Source organism: Bemisia tabaci, chromosome 2, assembly GCF_918797505.1.
Source record: "Bemisia tabaci chromosome 2, PGI_BMITA_v3".
NCBI lineage: Eukaryota > Metazoa > Arthropoda > Insecta > Hemiptera > Aleyrodidae > Bemisia > Bemisia tabaci.
The window spans coordinates 58,545,917-58,567,250 of NC_092794.1; the positions used below are offsets into that span (position 1 = coordinate 58,545,917).

At 34.4% G+C, this 21,334-nt stretch overlaps 2 protein-coding genes and 1 long non-coding RNA gene across 4 annotated transcripts; 2 read left to right on the plus strand and 1 right to left on the minus strand.

Moving 5' to 3' along the window:
- The first annotated feature begins 546 nt into the window (after window positions 1-546).
- On the plus strand, window positions 547-7,627 carry LOC109030016 (uncharacterized). Its single transcript, XM_072295944.1, has 6 exons — window positions 547-777; window positions 1,900-2,065; window positions 3,040-3,230; window positions 4,484-4,868; window positions 5,657-5,830; window positions 6,761-7,627. The coding sequence occupies exons 2-6, from the start codon at window positions 1,934-1,936 to the stop codon at window positions 6,839-6,841; spliced, it is 963 nt and encodes a 320-aa protein (XP_072152045.1). The 5' UTR covers window positions 547-777; window positions 1,900-1,933; the 3' UTR covers window positions 6,842-7,627.
- A 1,195-nt stretch (window positions 7,628-8,822) lies between these two features.
- LOC109030142 (glutaminyl-peptide cyclotransferase) lies at window positions 8,823-20,384 on the plus strand. 2 transcript variants are annotated; one of them, XM_019040963.2, is made up of 7 exons: window positions 8,823-9,403; window positions 10,632-10,775; window positions 12,038-12,307; window positions 13,265-13,420; window positions 13,988-14,204; window positions 14,732-14,982; window positions 17,611-17,773. In XM_019040963.2, the coding sequence occupies exons 1-7, from the start codon at window positions 9,323-9,325 to the stop codon at window positions 17,620-17,622; spliced, it is 1,131 nt and encodes a 376-aa protein (XP_018896508.2). In that variant the 5' UTR covers window positions 8,823-9,322; the 3' UTR covers window positions 17,623-17,773. The 2 variants fall into 2 exon arrangements, with proteins under 2 accessions (XP_018896508.2, XP_018896509.2); XM_019040964.2 differs by lacking the exon at window positions 14,732-14,982 and having other exon boundaries at window positions 8,826-9,403; window positions 17,611-20,384.
- Window positions 9,414-17,604, minus strand: LOC140223835 (uncharacterized). Its single transcript, XR_011899119.1, has 3 exons — window positions 15,883-17,604; window positions 11,855-11,952; window positions 9,414-10,503 (listed from the first exon to the last, which is right to left on the minus strand). It is a non-coding gene; the product is annotated as an uncharacterized lncRNA (long non-coding RNA).
- Window positions 20,385-21,334: the final 950 nt, after the last annotated feature.

Below are 21,334 nucleotides of genomic sequence, written 5' to 3' on the forward strand. Positions count from 1 at the left end.
TTCACTAGCAAGTCTTGAGGGTCATGAATCTGTCAAATGCTATGTTTCTCGGCTCAAAGATTCTTGAAAACACGCTTTTTCGGCACTTGTAGATCGGAAAATATGGTAGCTGTTATGCTTGGAGATAAAGTAGTCTCTCATCTATTGTTTTCTGGTAGCTTGGTTCACTCACAACATTTCAGTAGCAACATTTGCTCCTAATCAGATTGAAGGCGAATTAAATGCGGCACTGATACCAGTGTTAACTAGGTTTCAGGTATTAGGTAAATCACTACATCAGGTAACATGTGTCAAAAGATGAGTAAAATTAGCCCTTTTTACACCTGCCCAGTCGCTATTTAAAAAATCTTAAAATACCACATTTTCAAAAATTCTTCTCTCCTCAGATTCATGAAGTCCATATGCCGCTCGTTATTAGATGACGTCATGAAAGAGAAAGAGCCTACCTTTACCTCTCTTACAATTATTCTCAATTTTCATTGGCTGTTGGATATTTTCGTAAGCAAGATCCATAATGGGCGCCAAAAATTAACGGATTCCATGAACAGATTTAAACCTGTCGTTTGTTTACGGTTTCGTTCATTTTCATTTCATTCTATCTTCTATCGTTTATAGCTTGTTTGATTGATTTGATAAATGTTTTAGTGCATACATTTCTACAGTTATTACTGCTTATGTGCAGTCATTCGTGATTGTGAAAGAAATTACACAAATTTTACCCTTCATTAGAGTGGCAGAAAACATATATTTGCTTCATCGTCTTTTTGTGCTTTTGTGGTAAGATTTTTCTGAAACTTCCTCAAACTTGAGTAGCTGAATGGCTCATTCGATTTCCCTAGTTTTTAAAGTCAGGAGCATGAGGATATGATGCCTTTCTCTAATATTAGTTAACCATTTGCCTCTCAGGCCACCATGATCATGAACCATATACCTTGAATCATTTGCACTACAATACAATTATCGCATGTATCATGTCTCTTGGGTAGTTGGTCCTCTAGAGCTTGGCGGTCTGTAGTTGACCATATTATTGTCAAACTGATGAATATCACTCAATGGTTTTTCAACAAGACTATGCTCATTGCCTAACCATAGTCTAGGGTCCAGTTATACACTCATAAAACAATCTAGACTGCGCACTAGCAGCGTGATTGTTGAAATTTTGTGTTTGTCGAGTAGACATAGACGACATAGGTTAAAAGTTGGAGTGTGCGGCTGTGTCTTATCGCTGCTTTATCGTGCCTTTTTCAGGTGGAATAGACGACATACTGTCGGACTCTTGAAGGTGCTCTGAGCTTGTTGAGAGTTCCATCTGACGTAGGCACGACAAAGCAGCAATAAGATATAGCCGACCAATAACGCTCTGCCTTTAAATCTATGTCTACCCGGCAAACACAAAATTTGAAATATCAGGCTGCTGGCTCGACTTTAGGTGCTAGCAAAGGTAAAACTGCTATCAGTCCTCTGGTAAAATATTTTTTAGCTCATCAAGGATAACCTTGATGAATTGTTGATTGTGACTTCAATTCTGCGAAAAGGTCGCTGCTCAATCGTTTGGATAATGTGAGTTATTGTCAGTACGTTTTCCAATTGCAAATTTAACGTCCATTGTCTCATTTATTTTTTTATTTTATTTATTTATTTTATTGTTACAAAACAAAATTACAATAATATTCACACTTAAATTGGCAAAACCCTCCAGTAAGCAATGCTGCTTGTGTGGAGGGCTGCATACAAAAAATAACAACACAGATTGCTCAGACTCAAGATTGCTCTTTTAAATTGCAACTCCTGTCACGAAGCATGCCTCCTATATAAAGAGTATTTCTTCACCATTTTAATAATCCTCTTTAATTTTACTGTTATTAACTCTTACATCAACTTTTTCTTGTTGTTTTTTAGACAGTTCAAAAATTCCGTAACCAGTATTCCCAAAATGAAGACACCTGCACCTAAAAGACAAAGTAAAAGAGTTTCAAATACTGAAAATTTGAAACCAACCAAAAAGGGGAGAGGATGTGCACCTCTTCCAGTTAATGGAAGAACAGCTCTTAGGAATATATCAAATGTAAGTTTTTCTTTTGTTTCCTACCTTCCATTGAAAAAATCAAAGAGAGAAAGCAAATTTACATCTCTCCTCATGATTTAGATTCTAGTAACCTGCTTACACTGTCTGCTCAATGACTATTTTTGCTAATCCCATGCCACAGACAAGGGCTCCTTTGAAAAAACTAAAATAGCATGTCGATTAAGATGGTTGAATCTCCAAAAAATTTGCCATTAAGATGGATGTTAAGATGGATGTTAAGATAGTTAACTCTCATTAATTGGACATATTTCTATCAAACGGAACAATGTGCATTATAACGTGAGCCCTGTTAAGCACATATTCTTATGGGTCTCAGGGCTCATGCCTTAATGCTTATAGTTCCGTTTGACAGAAATGCGTCCAATTGGAACCCAGATACATACCTAGTTTAAAAATTTTTTTAGTGGAATGAAGGTCCATCCTCTTGAAAAATTCTCCGTGATGCAAGTTGAATCACCTCCAGAATTTGAATCTGCAAGGAAAACCGTCTTTGTATTTCAAAATTGAATATTTTAACAGGGGGTATGCAAGATCTACCCCTGTCTGTATGGTGTTTAATGCTGAAGAGAGTTGTGGAAATTTCATCAAAATTGATCCTAAAGCACCAAAAGTGTATGGTAAATACCTATGGAATGTAAGAATTTTTTCATATCAATGCTTTGGTTTAAGCGGTTGTCATGAAAGTTATGCCACAAGCAACTTAAGTAACTTCAATTAATTTTTTTTTTTTTTTTTTTTTTTTTTTTTTTTTTTTTCCAGGTTTTTTTTAAAAAAGAAACAAATCAAAAGGAAATAAATTCACAGGCAAAAAGTTGAAGAAACCATTTGAAATAAAAATTCTGTAGTTTCTAAACTATACAGTGTGTTCCAAGTTTAAAATGAGGATTGCCAGAAAATTCCTTTGAGTTAATTTTTTTTTACTGTAACTGAGACCCCTTGTTTCTTTTTTGCAGCAATCCAAAAACATCAACAAGGAAGCATCAAAGCAAAATTATGGTGTAAAGAAAACTCCAAATTATTTGAAACCAACATTTTCCACTCTACAGAAATGCACGAAAAAGAAAATCAAACCATTTGATGAAAAACCTGCCTGCAAGGATTCCAGTGGATTGTCAGTTCCTAAAAATGAAAGTCACAAAGATAAGTAAGTCCTCTAGTTCTAGTTTTTTAGGAATTCAAATAACAGGTCACTTAATTTTCATTTTTGTCCAAGTTTGTTTACCATTCTATTGTGCCAACTTACCTGATATTTACTGTCTATGGGACAGGTACCTAATAGTCTCTGGAAGAGACCGCTTTATTCTGATTGTGAAAGTACATAGGACCCAAATTTTTTTACATTAGAAGACCAAGTCATGAATTCTCCCATTTAAACAATGGGAATGTCCAATTTTTTTTTTTTTTTTTTTCGCAGTTTGTTCTAAAGGTCTACCAAGCAGATTTTCATTATTTTTGCAATCATTGACAAAAAGTAGTCCATAGATGAGCCCACTCTACTTAGATTAACTCACATGGACCCAGGAGGTAGACCAAAAAGGGGCAAAATGTCCTCTGGCGGCTGGAATGTGTCCTGACCAGGGGTTGTATCTCCTTGTATTCTTTGAGATGCTTTGAAAAGGTTGCTAGAAAAATCTTTTCTAAATTACTAAGCCAAATTTTTTGGAATTGGAATTTTTCTCAATTTTTAGGCAGTAGAAAAAAATCAAAATTTGAGTTTCCTGCAAAAAATTCCCCTTAGTACAGCACACACCTACTAATTTGAAAAGCTTAATAGAAATTAAAAAAAAAAAAAAAACCCATTATTTGCGGGAGAATCTCTATGTTTTGAAAAACAACCATGCAGGTATTTGTCTCTCCTTACTAATTCAAAATTTCTAGACTTCAATCAGCGGGTGAATCTGCACTGTAATTAGAAATCAAAATCACACACTCTGTTATTCGAACATACAGAACTGGACCCTTTACAATTCAGAGAGTTGTTTGTATTAACGGCTTTGTCTTGATGCAAATTAATGAAATTAGCAAAGGAAACAACTGAACTTTAGAAAATACGCGCCTGATTTTAAGTATAGATTTATTGGCTACCCTACTTCAATTAAATGGAGTTTATTTAAAAATTTGTTCTCTTCAACTTTTTATTAAAATCACTCTTTATAATTCAAAATCTTGTCAATTCAAAAACCCTACAGGTAATGAGGAAAAAAAAAAAAAAAAAAAAAAAAAAAAAAAAAAACTCTTGTCAGTTATGTTTTTTTACTCATTCAGGACTTGAATCTCTTTTTCTGCAAACAGTCTCATTGATTTTGACACCAAGCATTTTTTTTAAATAAAATTTAGGTTCTGTAAACAAACAATTTTTCTAATTTTACCACTTTCTTTACCAATTTATCTTTGCAGCTCTGCAGATTCTTCAGTCACAAGAGTTTCAGAAAATATTTTTGATTTCGATGAAGATTTGGAGGGCCAAGAACTCGAGAGAACTTGCAACCAGGCAGGTAAAGAACCAAAAACCAGTGAAAAAGAAGCAAAACCCGATTTTGCATCTCCCCTGAGGATCGAACTAGCACCGGTGCGCAAGATCCTACCAGCCACTCCGAAACCACCAGTGAACAAAGTATTATCCATCCTGAAGTCGAGCCTGTCATCTCCGTTAGTCAAAACACCTCGTACAGTGGAAAAGAAGTTGCCAGAGTTCTTCAAAACCCCAACTCCTCAAAGTCCAGTCCAACAAGCAACCAGCTCCGCTCTGCTTGTCGACGATGTACTCGAAACGTTTGATCGTGTAAGTACTGACTACCTTCCTACACTTTTTGCTGGTAAACTATGCTCTCTTTAGATTTTGCACTAAGAGAAGAACCAGAAGACCATTCATGTAAACAGTCTATCTACAGTGGAAGATTCTATTAACTCAAGAGATAGTTGGTATTTTAAGATTGGATTCAGATCAGTAGCCTAAGCCAAATTCGATTCTGAAGCGCTGGCATCAATGGATTACAGAACTGTCAAAAGACCATCAGCTTTTTCAGCTGTTAAGTTTGCTAGGAATTACTATTTTCCGGGGCTCAAAAGGAAATAAGTGTTTATGAAGTTTCTTCAAGACTTTACTCTGAAATCAACCCTTTAAGATAAAATTGAGAAAAAAGGGTTGCATAGGTTGAATCTGCCAGCCATTTCAAGATTTGGCCTGAGCTGCCAGGTACACTTCTCCAATGATGCGCGGTTGACATTCCCCACTCACTGTTTGGTGCAGTATGTGATTAAATTAATGTTGCCACAGCTCTACATTCTTTTACATGGTCTTCTCTTGATCAATGCCTTTAGTATTTTAAATTGTGAAATTGGAAAAAATCTTGTTGGAAATTTTATCCCTGAAAACGATCTAACATTTCTTTTAATTAATTATTACTTAGTCCTGCCTAAATTTTTGATTAAAATGAATTTTGTTTTTTTAAAACAATCGAACTCCTTTTTGGCTCCTTCTGCCTGCAGGCGTTAAGTCCCACCAATTTTTTTGGGGAGGGAAGAATTGAAATAGTTTTGACTAATCTCATGTCATTTGTAAATTAACAGCCGCCAAGGAGATCGTACTCAAGACCACGACCACTCACGGACTTAAGTACTCTTGATGAGCCAAACTCTGACGAGGATGATAAAGTAAAAGAGCAGGAAATTAAAGTAGTGGAAGAAAAAGAGTGCAAGCGCAATCCAAAAAAGCGAAAGAAGACTACTAAAGCCACTGCTCAGGTATGTAAATTTTCTCTGTTTTCTGTGCTTCACAAACCTGCTACAAGCTTTCGCCAAAAATACCCCTCATAGTGTTTGCTAGTATCTCTCTAATATTCATTAGAAGTACAAGACATGCATCCACTATTTGGTTTTCAGTTCTCGTTGTCTCTACTCCTCAAGAAGGTCTAAAAGTCTCCCAAGGGTAGGTAAATTAAAGAATTAAACCCTAAAAAATCACAGTCAATCAATAAATTCTCGACTCTGTGAGCTTGCCAAGATTGTATCAAAAACTTAATGGAATGATCTTGAAGTCCCTGCAACTTGCATTTGCTTAGATTTGATTATTTGCTCCCAAGCACATTGATGACAAAATTTTTGGGATTTACTATGCATCAAATATCTCCATATTTTTGAAAATGCAGTATGGAAAACTTGTTCAAAATATTCACTTTCAAAACTCTACCCCTTTGACTGCTACAGCAGGATGAACAGAATTGAAGTGTTTCAGAGCTCTCCCAGACCATTCTATGAATATCACTGGCCAAAGTGTGTAATGGTGTATCTTTGTTGCGGTGTTTCAAAATGTATGTTCCCTTTTTTTTTTCTTTTTTTTTTGGAAGAGAAACAAGCCAACTCTGGAGAGTCAAAGTTGTAAAGTTGTGAAGAAATCATGTTGACCAGTTTTCAAAAAAAAAAAAAAAAAAATCTGACAGGAAATCTGTAACGTTGCGAACAGAGATACATGGTTTTGCACTTCGCACTTTTTATCCTTGTGGAAACAATGCATTTTAGTAAAGGACCGTGATGATCTTCCCAGCACTGCTTTGTCCATTTGGAAAGGATGTTATGGCAATGGGACGGTCTAGCAAAAACTTAGCTTGACTTTATAATTTAATTCTTGTTCTATCAAATTTTAAATGTTTAAAAAAAGTTCTAATCTTTTTTCAGGACAAACAATTTGAAGAACTTGCTGCAGCTATGAATTCACAGTTCAGCCAAGTGGAAGATTTTCAACTGGTTGTGGAGTGAATCGTTCAATCTGTTTGGTTTCCTATTTTCTCTGTCAAAGTGGGTCTTTTTTTCTATGCTTTTTTGGGCGAATAGGAGTTAAAACCCCTTGTGGTATCTTGAGAAATAGCCACAAATTCCCTCTAACTCTTATTTATTTTAATACTCTCCTTTTTTTTACCTTTTTCAATACTCATATAAAATATTCAATTTTTCTCAGTTTTTAGTGATACTCGAAGATTGTGTTTCTAGAACCAAGTTTTGGTTTGAATATTTAAGTTTTATGAAAGCTGATAATTAAAGAAAAATGAATTACCTTGTAATTCTTGCATTTAATGAATTTTTCCTTTACTATATAATGAAACTTTCATTTTGAAAATTTTTTCTCTCAATATCAGTACCACCAAAATAAGAAGTGCACTGCACGTAAAGTATTATATTGAAACTTGTATCACGCTCTCTATCTTTTGTTCCCCAGCTTGTACATTTCAACGTTGCTCAATATCCTGTCGCACTTTGTATTTTTATTTTAAAACTTTTGAGCGTTTTTTATTCCTAATGCCACTGATACTTCTAAGAAGTAACGGGAAAAATCAACAAAATTTCTATTGGAAATAGGGCAGTCATTTTTGTGTGGAAAAATGCATTGCTAAAGTAAATATTGTAACCTTGGAATAGTGTCACATTATTTCCAAGTCTGGGGAACAACATATTTTCATATTCTTATTTTTTCATGCTTGTATCAATGGTCTCATCCATCACCTTTTAATTTTGTCAGATTCTACTTAACTTAAAAAGAAAGTGGTATGTTACGTAATTGGATTATGAAATCCAACATGTCTGTTTTTTTCTCATGTTTCCAAAACCTGTGCGTTTAAAAGTATCATCACTGAAGGAATCATTATTTTTTCCTTCAATTCATTCTCTAGGATTACTTTCATCTAAGGCTTTTCAGGGCTTATTTTTGCCTTTATTCAGGCATTCAAAAGATTACAGTTAGAGCAATTGAAACTCTTGAAATAATTAGAGGTATCTCAATTTGTATTTGAATGTCCAGACTCAATATATCACCAACCTATTTACTAAGATCTTAGTAGTGAGCTACTTGCATCATTTTGGATCCCAGTTGAAATAAATTGAGCCATTCCTGAAATTTGTCAATTTTTATTTCTAGGCACGTTAGTTTTCTCAGGTCCCGGTACTTCGTAGTCTAAAAATAATGCAGATTTGTATACGTATCTTTTATATTTGTTTTTTCACTGTAACCAACGGAAAGAAGTTCAAAAGTTTTTATGAAAATAAATTTCCTATTTATTTTTAAAGAATGCATATTTTTAATTGGCCTCTCTACCCTTCCACATTTTAAAAAAATAATAAAAAATTAAATTATGTCTTGTGCGGGGTGGCTTTCTGAAAAAACTTGCCTGCCTTGCAGCATCTTTCCTTTTGTTTAGAAACTTTAGTCCTTAATGCTCTAAAACGGAATGAAATCTGAAGCCTATTTTTCTCTTATCCGTATGAGTTGGCCTGTGTTTTCAATTTGGAGCCACAATTTTTGGCTCAGTTTAGAAACAACGTACGTGCAATTAGTTTTCCTATGAACATAGAATTTTTATGAATGAGCTAGAAATTGTAGCTCTTTATTACAAAATGCTGTCGAATTGATTCCTTTTCTACTTGCTTTTGGGTTTCAATTCCCTTAATGTGATTATTGCTTTATCTATCATGCGCAGCACCACTTAGTTGCCACTCTCTTTTATTTTTTTCAAATGAGGCAATTTTTTTGTTGCAAATTATTCTGCAGACTAGTACGCAGGGGCTACCGTCTTTTTTCATGGCTCTTCAAGTTAACTATGGTTTTATTTATAATCATTCTTAACGTTATGAATCATGCATGAAAGTGAGAAGCTCATGGGAAAAATTCTCAAGTTCGGTCAAGGAGTCCTTTCGATTCCTCTTGGAGAATTGGCAACAGCGCTGAGAAAGGTTTGTCGTGTGTAGTAAACATAACCTCAACGAAGTGCAATATTGCATTCGTGTGTAGTGCTTGTCTGTCAGTTTATTAAGTTAAAAACTTTTAGAACCACTGAAAGTTTCCATTACAATGAACTCGAATGACGTAGTTCGTCTTTTTTTAGTGCTTTTTTAGAAGAATGTTCAAGGTATATGTCACAGTGAGGGAAAATATAGTGTTGCAGGCTCGCAGGGGTTCCACTGATTTGGGATTGCTCCTGTTCTGACCCTAAACTGCTGTGTTAATTTTACGAAGTTTTTTTACATGGCTATAAAAAATTTATGACTTGCCGCAAGCTGCTAGGACAGTATAAACCCACAAGCTGTTGATACTTGTACTCCTACAATTGCAGTTCTTTCCAATTCCAAACTCTGATTTTCATCTTCCTTTCATTGTGTGCCATTTTCATTTTATTCAAGTCACAACTCACTAGTTTTTCTGTCAATCAAGGTATTCAATTTCTCATTTCCTACTTATACACATGGAAAATGAGTAATTCCTGCCAGGCAGTGTTCGTCTCTCTCCTGGCGCTGGTTTCTTTTGGCCACTCGCAGTTCTTCAAGGAAAAGGTACAGTTGGCTGCTCGAATGAACATTCAAATAATTATCTCTTTGTTTATCAATTGTATTTCTCTCAGATCATCTCTATAAAAGCTATTTTCACTGTAAAAGAACAGTGATGAGTTGTATGATTCCTCTTAAGGCCTAGATGCACATGGCGATTTATCGCCGCGAGTGAAAGACGAAAGCCCATGGGCTTCCCAATCAAGACTCTCCATGGAGAGTCTTGATTCCGATATATTGACGTCAATGGATCGAACTCGAGGCTCTCCATTGGCTTCTGTCCATTACTTGCGGGGTTAATCGCTGTGTGTATCTAGGCCTTTAATTGGAGGAAAGTGTCTTCAAGGTTGTATACGATCCTTTGACACTACCTGTAGCATGCTAGAGCCTCTAAGCAGTGTTATGGTAACAACTATTGAACCGTTGGCATCATTTTTTGCATGGATTCTTTTTACTTCATCCTCACTTTCAAACTACAGCTGTCTCCACATGAATGAATATCCACGAAATCTATTGGATTAGTACCATATGGTGGTCAAATTAATCCTAGTATTTTATCTAGTCTTAATCTACATCAAAATTATGCCCAAATTATTTATGTTTCAGACACAATGATAAAGATCATGCCGAGATTAATGGTAGAATTAATTTTTATGATCATGACCTGTCTTACAAGGTTTCTTGCAAATATGTGTTTTAATTAAAGTAATGAATTTATTCTGGCTATGACAGATTTTATTATTCCAAGTATAAAGATAGGTTGATTCATTTCTATATCTTCACCAACAGGTCATGTTCATTCTAATCTTGCAATTTCTAAGGTACGCAATTGCACCATTTTAAGCCTAGAGCCATAATGGAGGAAAAAAGGAGATGGTAGCATCAATGATGGCCAAGTGGTCGTGGACATCCGCCCAAAACTCCCATTTTCAGAATTTTTTACGCTGTTCCTAAGGCGCATAAGAAAAATTGAAAAAATATTATAATATTTAAGTAGAGCAGTGGATTCATTCAAAGAGTCCGTAGAGTAATTTTCAGTCTGATCGGAAGCGGCAGCTTGGATGGTTCCCCTCAAAAGTCATAAGAATATCAACCAATTTCTTCACCTGTATTAAAAGAAAAAAGATTAATACAATCACATCTGTCATGGGGTGATTTTCTCTCTGGGTTATTTTTTCTATTGTGGTTATTTTTTGTGGTGAAATAGTAATGTATTTTTCATCTGATTTTGCAGTATGAACATTCCCCGACAACTTTATCAGCTGATGGTTTGCCTGCCCTTCTGAGCAATTTAAAAATTTCTGACTTCAAGGAAATTCTAAAGCCCATCCTTGTTGAACGAGTTCCAGGAACCAAAAGTCATGCTAAAGTTAAAAATGTAAGTCCAATCATTTGTCTTAAAACGTTATTCATTCATCAAGCCTATTGTGCTGACTTAACTTTACGTATCGGTAACTTTGCCTCTAATAATCTGTACCTATCAAGTTTACTTATGCATTATACACCTCTCAATGGTTAGGAATTGATAATATCATTCAGAAGATAATTTGGGAGAGATCTTGTTCTCAGACTCAAAAATTTCGGTATCAAGATGACTGAACTCCCAATACATATCTTAAATGCAATGTTTCAAAATTACTGGGCATATTTTATTCTTCAGGAAGATAATAATTAATAATCAGCACTACTGCTTATAAATTTTGTCAGGATACCCATAGAGTGGTGAAAGAAAATTAGAGAAAATGTCAAACGGAAATAGGTATTGGTCTGTTTTCTTTCCAAAAAATATATGATGTGTAGAAATTTTGTCAAGATCCTATTAAGTTGTATTTATTTCACTCAGAACTGTTGTAAATACTCCAAATCATTGAATTCTTTGTTGCCTACTGAAGCAATACTTTTTTTTTTTTTATTGTTATGCAAGCAGATGACCTTAGGGAAGTGATTACAAAGGTTTTTTTTTTTTTTTTTTTTTTTTTTTTTTTTTTAAAGTAGGTAACTCATCTGTGTTTTTGAGTTAAGAGTTGCACCAAAGAGGGGATGTTCAGAAAAAGTCTCCTATCCATAATCCAAAATATTATCCTTATGCATTGATATTTATCTGTTATTCAGGCAAACTTAAGCAGGGTGCAGGGAAAGGAGAGTGGTGAAATAGATTTGTGAGTGGATCTGTGAAAAGGGACCTTATTTTCTAGAAGAAGATTTTCCTTACATTTTTAAAAATGCATGGAGGATCAAAGTCAGGAATATTTTTGCAAGTTTGATGCTAAAATCTCAAAAATTGACGGAGATGTTAGTCCTGAAGTCCCAAGACGTAAACTCCTGGGTTGTTGAAAAACGTGGTTTAAGTGTTTGCTAAAAGGTCAGGAAAATTTTCTCCTAAGATAAGATAAGAAAAGATAAGGTCCTAGCTTCCAAAGCTTGTTTCGTCACATATTATGCTTTTTTCGTACTTACCTAGTTCAGCAGCATTTCAGGCCAAGTCATGCAAAGTTAGAGATTGGGAAAAAATTCTTTATCCCGACCCAGTCAAAGTAGCATTACTTCCAACAACACTGAAAAAAAAAAAAATATATAAAGGATCATCCTCCATTATGCATCCACCATTTAATCTCATCAAATTTTCTCTGCATTTTTCAGTATATCACAAAGAGTATGCAAGAGCTTGGATGGACGGTTGAACATGACGCTTTCAACGACAATACACCTTTTGGCCCCTTCAATTTCACGAATATCGTTGCCAAACTGAATCCTAATGCAGAACGATACCTCACGATAGCAGCGCACTATGATTCCAAATGGTTTTCTGAAGGGTCTTTTATTGGTGCCACAGACTCAGCAGTGCCTTGCGCCATGATGATCCATATGGCTAAAAGTTTGCAGGATCAGCTCAAAGCTCTCGATTCGAATGTAAGCTTGAATTGTTGTAAACAAATTCCTTTTTGAGAAAGTCATCAATGATGAAACTGCAAAAATGTGTCGCTCGGTTGGTGTTTCAAAATCTCTTTTTTCACTTTCAACAAGGAGAGTGAACCATCATGGTTCAGAATTTTCACAGAATTGGTTTTGTACAGAGAGATAGAGTCACCAAATTTTCAACGAAAGACATTTAGTAGTTTCCCATGTGGGAAATGAAGTATTACAGGAAGTCTGTAGGTATCTAATTTACGGCAGCTTTTATGATGGAATAGAAAAATTGTTGAATAATTGCAGAAATGTGTCTTCTGCAATAGCCATCGAAGTCGATTCCTCTTTGTTGAACGAAATTGAGTATGGTTCATTTTTGATCTTTTATATTTTTCAAATTTGAAAAACAGTGTTTACGTCATGAGGTATTGGAAAAGAAGCAGATAAGATATGATATGCAAGGAATTGAAACATAAATTCTACGGTTTCATTTTTATCATGTTTGTAAATTAGCTTAGACCAAACTGGCACAGATTCAATCTGAATCTCCATTTTCCCCACCATTCCCTGTTGGTTTTTTCTTGATTGAATGAAGCTCCATCAGCTGCATTCTGCAATCTTGATTCTGAAAGTTTAAAAATGTAACAAGATCATGAGTGAAACATTTTCCGAACTGTTTGGTATCGAGTTTTTAACACCAAAACTGTATAATTATGTGGGTAATGATTTTTGAGCACAGGGATGTATGCAGTCCCCTGTCTTGCCATCCAAATCACCACAAAGAAAACATTTTTAGAAGTGATGTTTTGTTTTTTCTCATTTTTTTGTATTTCTTTATTATTTTTTTTTTTTATCTTCAAACTTTTAAGAAGTCTTCAGTTTGGAATTCTCTGAGTGTTGTTTGAAGAAGCTGTCATGAACCTTGGTGATTATTTTATTTTTATTTTTTCATTGATGCAGAAGCTCAGCCTTATGTTTGTATTCTTTGATGGGGAAGAAGCATTATACCAATGGACACCAACAGATTCTCTCTATGGTGCAAGGCATCTAGCGAATGTTTGGCACTCATCACCATTTCCGACGGACAGCAAATCTACAACTCATCTCCATAGAATTGTAAGTTTACTGATTCATTTTTTCCTCAAGTAATTTGCACAATCTGGTCAATATGTGCAGATGCACTGTCACTCCTCCCATGTTTTGAAGTCAAGCTGTACTTGTTGAGACAAATGGTATTCAGTTCACATTGCAATCAATGACATCTCTTACTTCATTTGCATACATTGAGGAGTAAATCTATCAATGTGCGCAAATGAGTTGACATTCATCTCAACATCTGCCTAACAAGCTACCCAAGATTCAGTCTCATAAACCAATCCTCTTCTTATTTCAGACAATAAATGATTGTCAGTTAACTTGAACTTCAATTGATGGAAAAATTTAACATTTGGAAGAAAATTCTTGCTCCTGATGGCCATTTCCAAAAGTTTCTCTCCTAATTTTAATCTGAATGCTACAAAATTCTTTATTACTCACCTCTTTCTCTGGAGAAAAGGCCTCTCGGAGAAAGGTCCTCCAAGGAGCAAGTTCTTTAAGGAATGACTATACAAATTTAGCTGTTGCCCGTTCTTTTATAATTTTTTAGCACTTGTGTTAAAGCTTTGTAATTTTCTTGTTTTCCAGGATCTCCTTGTCCTTTTAGATCTGATCGGTGCTGCTAATCCTAGTTTCTATAGTTATTTTCCAAATACCCATAAACACTATCAGCAACTGGTGGGTATTGAAGAAAATTTAACCAAACTAAATTTAATCCATCATAAAAACAAGCGGGTACGATACTTCAAAGCAAAATCTACGTCTGCTCGAATCGAAGATGATCATTTGCCGTTCCTCGAGAAAGGTAATTTTAACCTACAATTAGTATCGATATTCACTTTTTTTGTTTTCCAGAAAATTTATTGCTATCAACTGCCAGATTTTGTTACCATGCTGCCATAAGGTAAAACAATATGAAACCAAGCAAGGGTTAATCTCTGCGAGACTAATTTGAAATGGAATAAAAAGTCTGCAGCTGTTAAAATACGAATAAAATGTTAAACTAAAGAATTATAATTTTTCTCTTTTTTTGTTTTTTGTTTAGTTTTCATAGTTCCAAGTATATTAAAAAACCATTTCTAAGTACTCACACTCATTGAGCTCTTTTATTCACTTTAAACCTACTTTGAGTCAATGGAGCCTATGGACTTTTTTGATTCAGATTACTATATGACTCATCCTGCAAATTCTTTAATCAAATAATTTAGTCACCGTATAAGTTAATTTTTATTATCACAGAGCTCATTTTAGCTTATAATTTTCTCTTTTAGTTCATACAATACATTCTGTAAATTTACTAATGTTATTTCTGACTATATTCTACACTTTTAGGGATAAGAGTATTGCATGTAATCCCTCTTCCGTTTCCGAAAGGCTGGCATACACTTGATGATGACGAGCGGCAGCTTGATTTTGATTCTATCACAGATCTAACTTTTATTTTCATCTTTTTCACCCTTGACTATCTCCATGCCAGTACGACAGACGAAATAAGTCAAGACAAATTGTCTGATGAATCAGTCGTTTATTGCGGATCTCTGTTTCTAGTCGCTGTCTTTCTCACAGCTCATTACTTGCGATTGGTAAAATTATACAAATTTAGTTTTGAAACAGTGTGCTGTTGGATTTACACCTGATAAATGTTTGTTTGTTTTCCAATCTTTGCCATTAGCCACAATCACACAGCTTTGAATTTTTTCGCCTTGCTAAAAAATAAAATTAACCTATTGTTAAACTATTTTCTCAAGGAATAGCTAATCGATATAGGAGCACAGAAGTATACTACATAAATTTTAACTTGCAGAGGGTCTTTCTCTCAATGGGAGACCTAAGGTCTTAAGTAAAACTAAAACTAATCAATTGTTTTCGAAAAACCAGGGATTTTCTTCCCAACACAAAGAGGATTTACTGTTATTTTCAAAGTAATTGGAACTTTGATGCATCCATAAAAATAAAAAATGGTTGTAGGCATTAAATACACAACGCTTTGGGGAGGTGGGAGGGGGTCAAGGAGAGGGTTATGCCATTTTGTTTTTACAAGTCAAAAAGAAGGGACCTTTGTCATGGAAGCATTATAAGGGGGAAGTGAGGGGGGGGTCGAAAAATCCAAAATTAAGTGTTCCTTATTTTATGAGGAGCCTCCAAGGTCTGCAATAGAAAAAATGTCATGGTTTTTATTTCCAAAATCTCGCAAAGAAAATGATTCTCACATTAGTAAGTTCAAATTTATTTATTTTTTTTTTATTTTTTTTTTTTTTTTTTTTTTTTAGGGTGTTGAATAAGGTGTTTTTAAAATTTCCAAGGAAACACCCAGATCCGTAGAAACATTTTGCCTAAGCAAGATATCATCAACAAGTATATTTAAAGCAGATCAAATGGAATGGAATGAATACAAATGACATCATTTGTATTTTTGCCATTAATCCAATGTTAATTGCGAACACTTACATCGTTTTTAGGAATTGATTAGATCCCTTACATACCATTGGAGGGTACTTTCCATCGTGTGATTGGTTTTCCTCGTGAGAAAGAGATAGCATGTTGCGGAGTGCTGTAATTCATACTTTGTGTAGAGGTCCATTCAGTCGTCCACATTTTACTTCATAGGATGCATCACCGTCTATTGCTGTCTTCAACAAAAATATCTGTTCGGTGGTTTTGTTTCTTAGACAACAATTTATGTCTCACAATCACAGCAGGTTCATTGTATAATCCTTTTTAAATGATCCTGATGGATAGACAGTAGTGCTAACAGTGTAGGAATTCATCAATCATTTGATGAAGATTCAACAATTGACCCGTAGCAAACCTTCATTATCTGCAGAAAAAAGGAAGTCCAATCTCAATACAGACCCTACTTTCTTTCTTATCTCGAGCATCAATTTACCTATTCCCTAAATATCTCTGATTGCTTTATTCTTGCAATGGAGATGTTGCATGTGTGAGGGATTTGCGATTTGACTGCTGTTTCTTATGTAAAAGTTCGCGAGAAACACGATGGTGCCACTGGTTTTCTCTTAAATCAACTCCCAAGCGCAAAAAAAGCTCTCAAAGTGAGGCCAAAATGGAGGGGATATCCCTCCTTACCCTGAGAGTCCACCTCTACATCAAAACAAACATGCAACATCTCCATTATTATTACAATAAACTTTAGTCCAGGTCAATCTGATGGTATGTGTTCTGTGGTTAATTTTTAATCTTCGAATTTCCTCTATCCAAGTTTTTGTGACAGGTAACGTCAGTGGTGGTGGTGGTGGTTTTTTTGTTACATTTTATTTGTGAAATGATGATGAATTATGTCAAGTAGGGAATTAAATCAAGCTTTCTTTATTTTAACATGTTGTGTGCCGCATAAGTCCTCTTTTTTCAGACTAATATTATATCTTATTCCTCTTAATTTTTTTTTGAGGGGGGGGGGGGGGAGGGCTGAAGAACTTCCCACCACTCTCTCTCCCATTCTTCAAGTATTTTTCTTTACAGATTGTTCACTGTTTTGAGAGTGTTTAGTAGGAGAAATGGAAATAGAGTAATGTTTTTGCAAAAAAAAAAAAAAAATGTGTTAAAAATAAATTTTTATGATAATGGGAAAGTCTCTTCAAAATGTTGCTTGTAAGTCAGCAATCCTTAATCTATGGGCTGCAGAACTTCGGGGAGCCACAAAGGGCATTAAGAGAGATCCAAAAAAAAAAAAAAAATATAACTAATTGAAAAAGTGGAAAAAAGAATTTATAATGCGTGAGCAGGGGAACATCGTGACAAGGAAAGAAAGAAGCACCACCCTAAAAGAAAAAACAGGTCCTTCTTTACAGAACTAGAGAGCTGTCTGAGTAGGAGCTTGAGTGTCAGTTAGCAAGAAGATTTAAGAACTACCATCATAAATCATGCCCCTGTTGATCCATTTTTGGTACTTGATTCTATAAATTATGTTTACCATCACTAATGTTATATCATCATTACGCTGTATCTGGTACTTAAAGAGCACTTACTTTCAACAGACAAGAAATAAGGGTTCAAATATTTGCTTCAAAGATGTGCTTCAAAGATGTGTAAATGTCTATATTTTAATATTCTTCTCTCTTTCTCAAGCATCCTTAATGCTTCTTTACTTTGACTTTGATCATGATACTTTGTCTTATTTTCTCGCAAATCTGCTTAAAAATGATTTTTCTGTGGTTGATTTTTTTAATTTATTGTAAATGTTTTTGTTTCAGATGTGGATATAGTGCATTTAATTACGCAACCGTTTCCAACGGTCTGGCATACACTAGATGACAATGAATCCATCATCGATTACCTTTCAGTAATAGACATCATGAAAACCTTGGAAGTATTTATTTTAGAATATTTACGGTACACTGCGTAAGGTTTCTTGCTGAATGCATTCTAAGCTATTTTCTCAGCAAGTCAACAGAATTCTTTATTGATTTTGACGCTTCGTGTTACCTGCATTTTACATTCCTTTTGGTCTTTGACTTTTAATGATTTCTCCAGGAATTGTAACATTTTTTAACCTGACCCTCCTGAAATGTTAAAAAACTTCAACCCTTACTCTGAAGCGCCCAACCAAAAAGTGCCCATTTATCTACTTAACACTTCTCAACTTTATTTTTACAATGACTTGACGCACACACTGCATTATTAATTAAGGACCCCCTCCACTAATGCGCACACACACATCACTCAGAAAAAGTGAAGAAAAAATTCAGCTTTTTATTTTCATTGCCCCGAAATAACATCATATTATAAGCATTTTATTACATTCCCTTTTTTATTTGCCTAAATAAGCACAAATGTTTTATTTCTTTGTCATTTCAATAGGTAACAAAGAGATGAAATATCTTTTAACCCCCTTTGAAGATAATGCCTTGTGTGAATCTTTAGGTTTCTGTACACCATTCACTTTAAAAGTGAAATTTTAGTGTTTTTATTTTCTCTTGAAGATAATCAACTATGTGTGTTTTAAGTTGTCCGCGCAACATTCACTTTAAAAGTAGAAAATTGTGCCCAGGTCATCAAAAAATGCTTACTTGCCTAAAATGATACTCTTCAATGAATGGGAAATTATTTACATAGTTAGTCAGTTAAATTTCCCTCTGTTGTGCCAAGATGAATATAGACATTTTTAAAAAGTTCCTGAATCACAGCTAAAAATCAAACTACTGATATTTTTATCTTAGGATACAGAATGAATCCTTACATTTTTTTTTTGTCCATGATAAGTTTCTAATCCTGTCGAACAGTGAAATTTTAAAAACTGGCAGCTCCTCTCATTCTGAATCTTCCAGGATAATTTGTCTAACTTCTCAAGTGGTGATAAGGGGATAATAGAGTAATTCCTATAAAAATTGTCCTGCAATTTTGTAAAATGATTGAAATCATGAGTCTCTAAAATTGTGATATTCGAACAAACAAGATGATTCATCAATGGACATTTCAACAGTTTCACAATTTATTAGTGAAAAGGCTGTATACAGTCTTCCCAGCTCTTGCATTCACTTTTTATGACTTTAAGCACAAAAGAACATTTACGTATTTTGAATATTCAAATATTTACCTCTGTACCATTTGATATGATAAAACAATTTATGAGTGGAAAGTAATGGTGGAAAAAAGTCTGAAATTTTAAGGTAAATCTGTATACCTGAGATGAAGAAATGTTGAAATTTATGCACAGGCCAGTACAGCGAAAAACCAATTATGGGTAAAAAATATTGATTCTCAGTTTTTTTATGCTAAACACTATTTTACACTCTCAAGAACACTAGGTCAAGGGTTCAAGTCAGAATTGGCATTATTACTGATGGCAGGAATGTTTAACTGATTGTGAATAGATTTTGAGGGTGGTAACAGTGCCAGCAATTTTCAACGGTGTTTACCTCATATTTTCCATTCTTGGCCCTCAAACTTTAAGTTGCTACTAAAGGGAATTTCAGGCCTCAATTGGTGCAGTCAACTTCTCTCAACTATAGTATGGTGCAGGTATCTAACTTTTTCTCCCCAAGGCACACTTTCCCTGACTTTTTCAAATTTGTAGCGATTTGTTTATTGATATTTATAAAAAAACTATCCAATTATCTGTTAAGACATAAATTTGGACAATATTTTAAGATTTATACATATATTGTTTTTAGACTTTCTGAAGGTTAGGTATTGTGATATCCCCCCCCCCCCATTTTTACCCTCTTATCAACAATATACAGCTCCTAAATACTCTATAAAGACTAATACAATAATTTATGACAGTATTTCCGCATCAATAGTTTTGAAGTAACTTTAAAAATCCATGCCCCGTTTTTATTCTTTTCTATTTCTTCACATCATTGTGAATTGCATCTTCGCTCTTCGCAACTCTCTCCATGAAAATGTTTTCATTTTTAGAGGATTTTCAAAAAAAATTTTTCAGTATCTTTTGGTGCAATAATTGAAAGACAATGTTCCTAATAATTTTTAGATGGAGTATCTAAGTGGTATTTGTTAAAATATTCACAGAGCACTTTTATAACAGTCGCAAATTTATCGAGAGTATCCATGGGATATAAATCATATTGTACTTATTGTTCTTCATTGTTGTTGCATTAATTTCAGAAGAGAGTTTACCTGTTATTTTGTTTCCTTTATTTTATTTTATGATTTGTTTTAACACTGCATCCGTTCTGTTGTTTACTTTTAAGTCTACATCTAGTTAACTTTGAAAAGTTGGAAAAGTGCAAAAAATGTTGACAACTAAATTAGATATTTACTGACAATATGTCCGTTCTGAAGGCCTTTTTAATTAAAAGTGTACTCATAAGTTCATAGCCAGAAAGAATTTTTAGATTTATGTACTTCCAATTCTGTCAGTTGCTTATGTTAACAATGAGTTATTATGATGGAGAAAATACCCTCTCTTCATCAGAATTTATTATCATACCAATAGAAAAGCAGAGAAATAATGAATGTTATGTTAAACAGGGTTACCTCAATAAATTTCTATGAAGACCAGGAATCATTTAGTCTTGTTTATCATTTATGTTTTTGTGACCATCCTCAGGAGACAAAACCTTAGTAATGAAAAACCAATAATAGTGTCATTGGTACCAGCGCATGTAAGAGTGTTTATTAACATTTTTGCTCCAAAAATGTGCAATCATGTCAAACAAACAAAAGTCTTAAAAGTTTGAAGTTTTGTGGAAAGTTGGAAGAAATTTTTTCAATAGACTAAAGTGTTCATGATCCTCGAGAAATTTTGTAAAATTGAAAAAAATATCATGGGTCAAACTTCAGAATTCCCAGCTATTTTTAGACTTTCTACCCGCGGTGATTGCGGTGGATCGTGAACTGTACAGTCACCCCTTTTTCATTATTAAGTAAATGAATTTTTACAACTTTTCTCACCCAAAAGAAATTTCATTCTGGTGTATCTTATTTTGTCTATCTGGTTTTACCTTACACCGAGGTGATTATTAAGTGGAGATAGGTAAACTTTAAGGTTGAAATCATGAATAGTTTCCTTCTTATTCTCCTCCATTTCACTCATCTATGCAAAATCATAGAAAAATAATTAGACCTCTCATGCCCTTCGAATGACAAGAATTCATGAAAGATCTCGAGAGCTCTTTGAAAAGAGATTAACATTTCGACCTCTTCCTTATAATCGTTGGGATTGGTATCAGTCTGGTGTATTTTATTTTAGGGCTTAAAAGGGGGACATCCTCCCAAACGAAAATTTCTAGGTCCCGCCCATGAAAATTTTGTCAAATTTGTGTCGTCTCATCAATTGAGTCATAAGCTTAGTTTCATTACAGTTAATTTGATTCGGTAAAGTTCGAAGTTTTAGTGTCGTCACCGGGTCTTATTTTTTCTTTGATGAATGTACTTACTCGCATACTAATTCTGCGAGGGCAATGACCTCGCACGGCCTTGAGTATGACCTTGACCCAAATTGATCCATGCCTG

Coding starts and splice junctions, on each gene's coding strand:
- LOC109030016 (XM_072295944.1), top strand. CDS start 1,934: ATGAAGACACCTGCACCTAAAAGACAAAGTAAAAGAGTTTCAAATACT. Junction 2,066..3,039: donor CTCTTAGGAATATATCAAAT/GTAAGTTTTTCT, acceptor TCTTTTTTGCAG/CAATCCAAAAACATCAACAA. Junction 3,231..4,483: donor AATGAAAGTCACAAAGATAA/GTAAGTCCTCTA, acceptor TTATCTTTGCAG/CTCTGCAGATTCTTCAGTCA.
- LOC109030142 (XM_019040963.2), top strand. CDS start 9,323: ATGAGTAATTCCTGCCAGGCAGTGTTCGTCTCTCTCCTGGCGCTGGTT. Junction 10,776..12,037: donor GTCATGCTAAAGTTAAAAAT/GTAAGTCCAATC, acceptor TGCATTTTTCAG/TATATCACAAAGAGTATGCA. Junction 14,205..14,731: donor TTTGCCGTTCCTCGAGAAAG/GTAATTTTAACC, acceptor CTACACTTTTAG/GGATAAGAGTATTGCATGTA.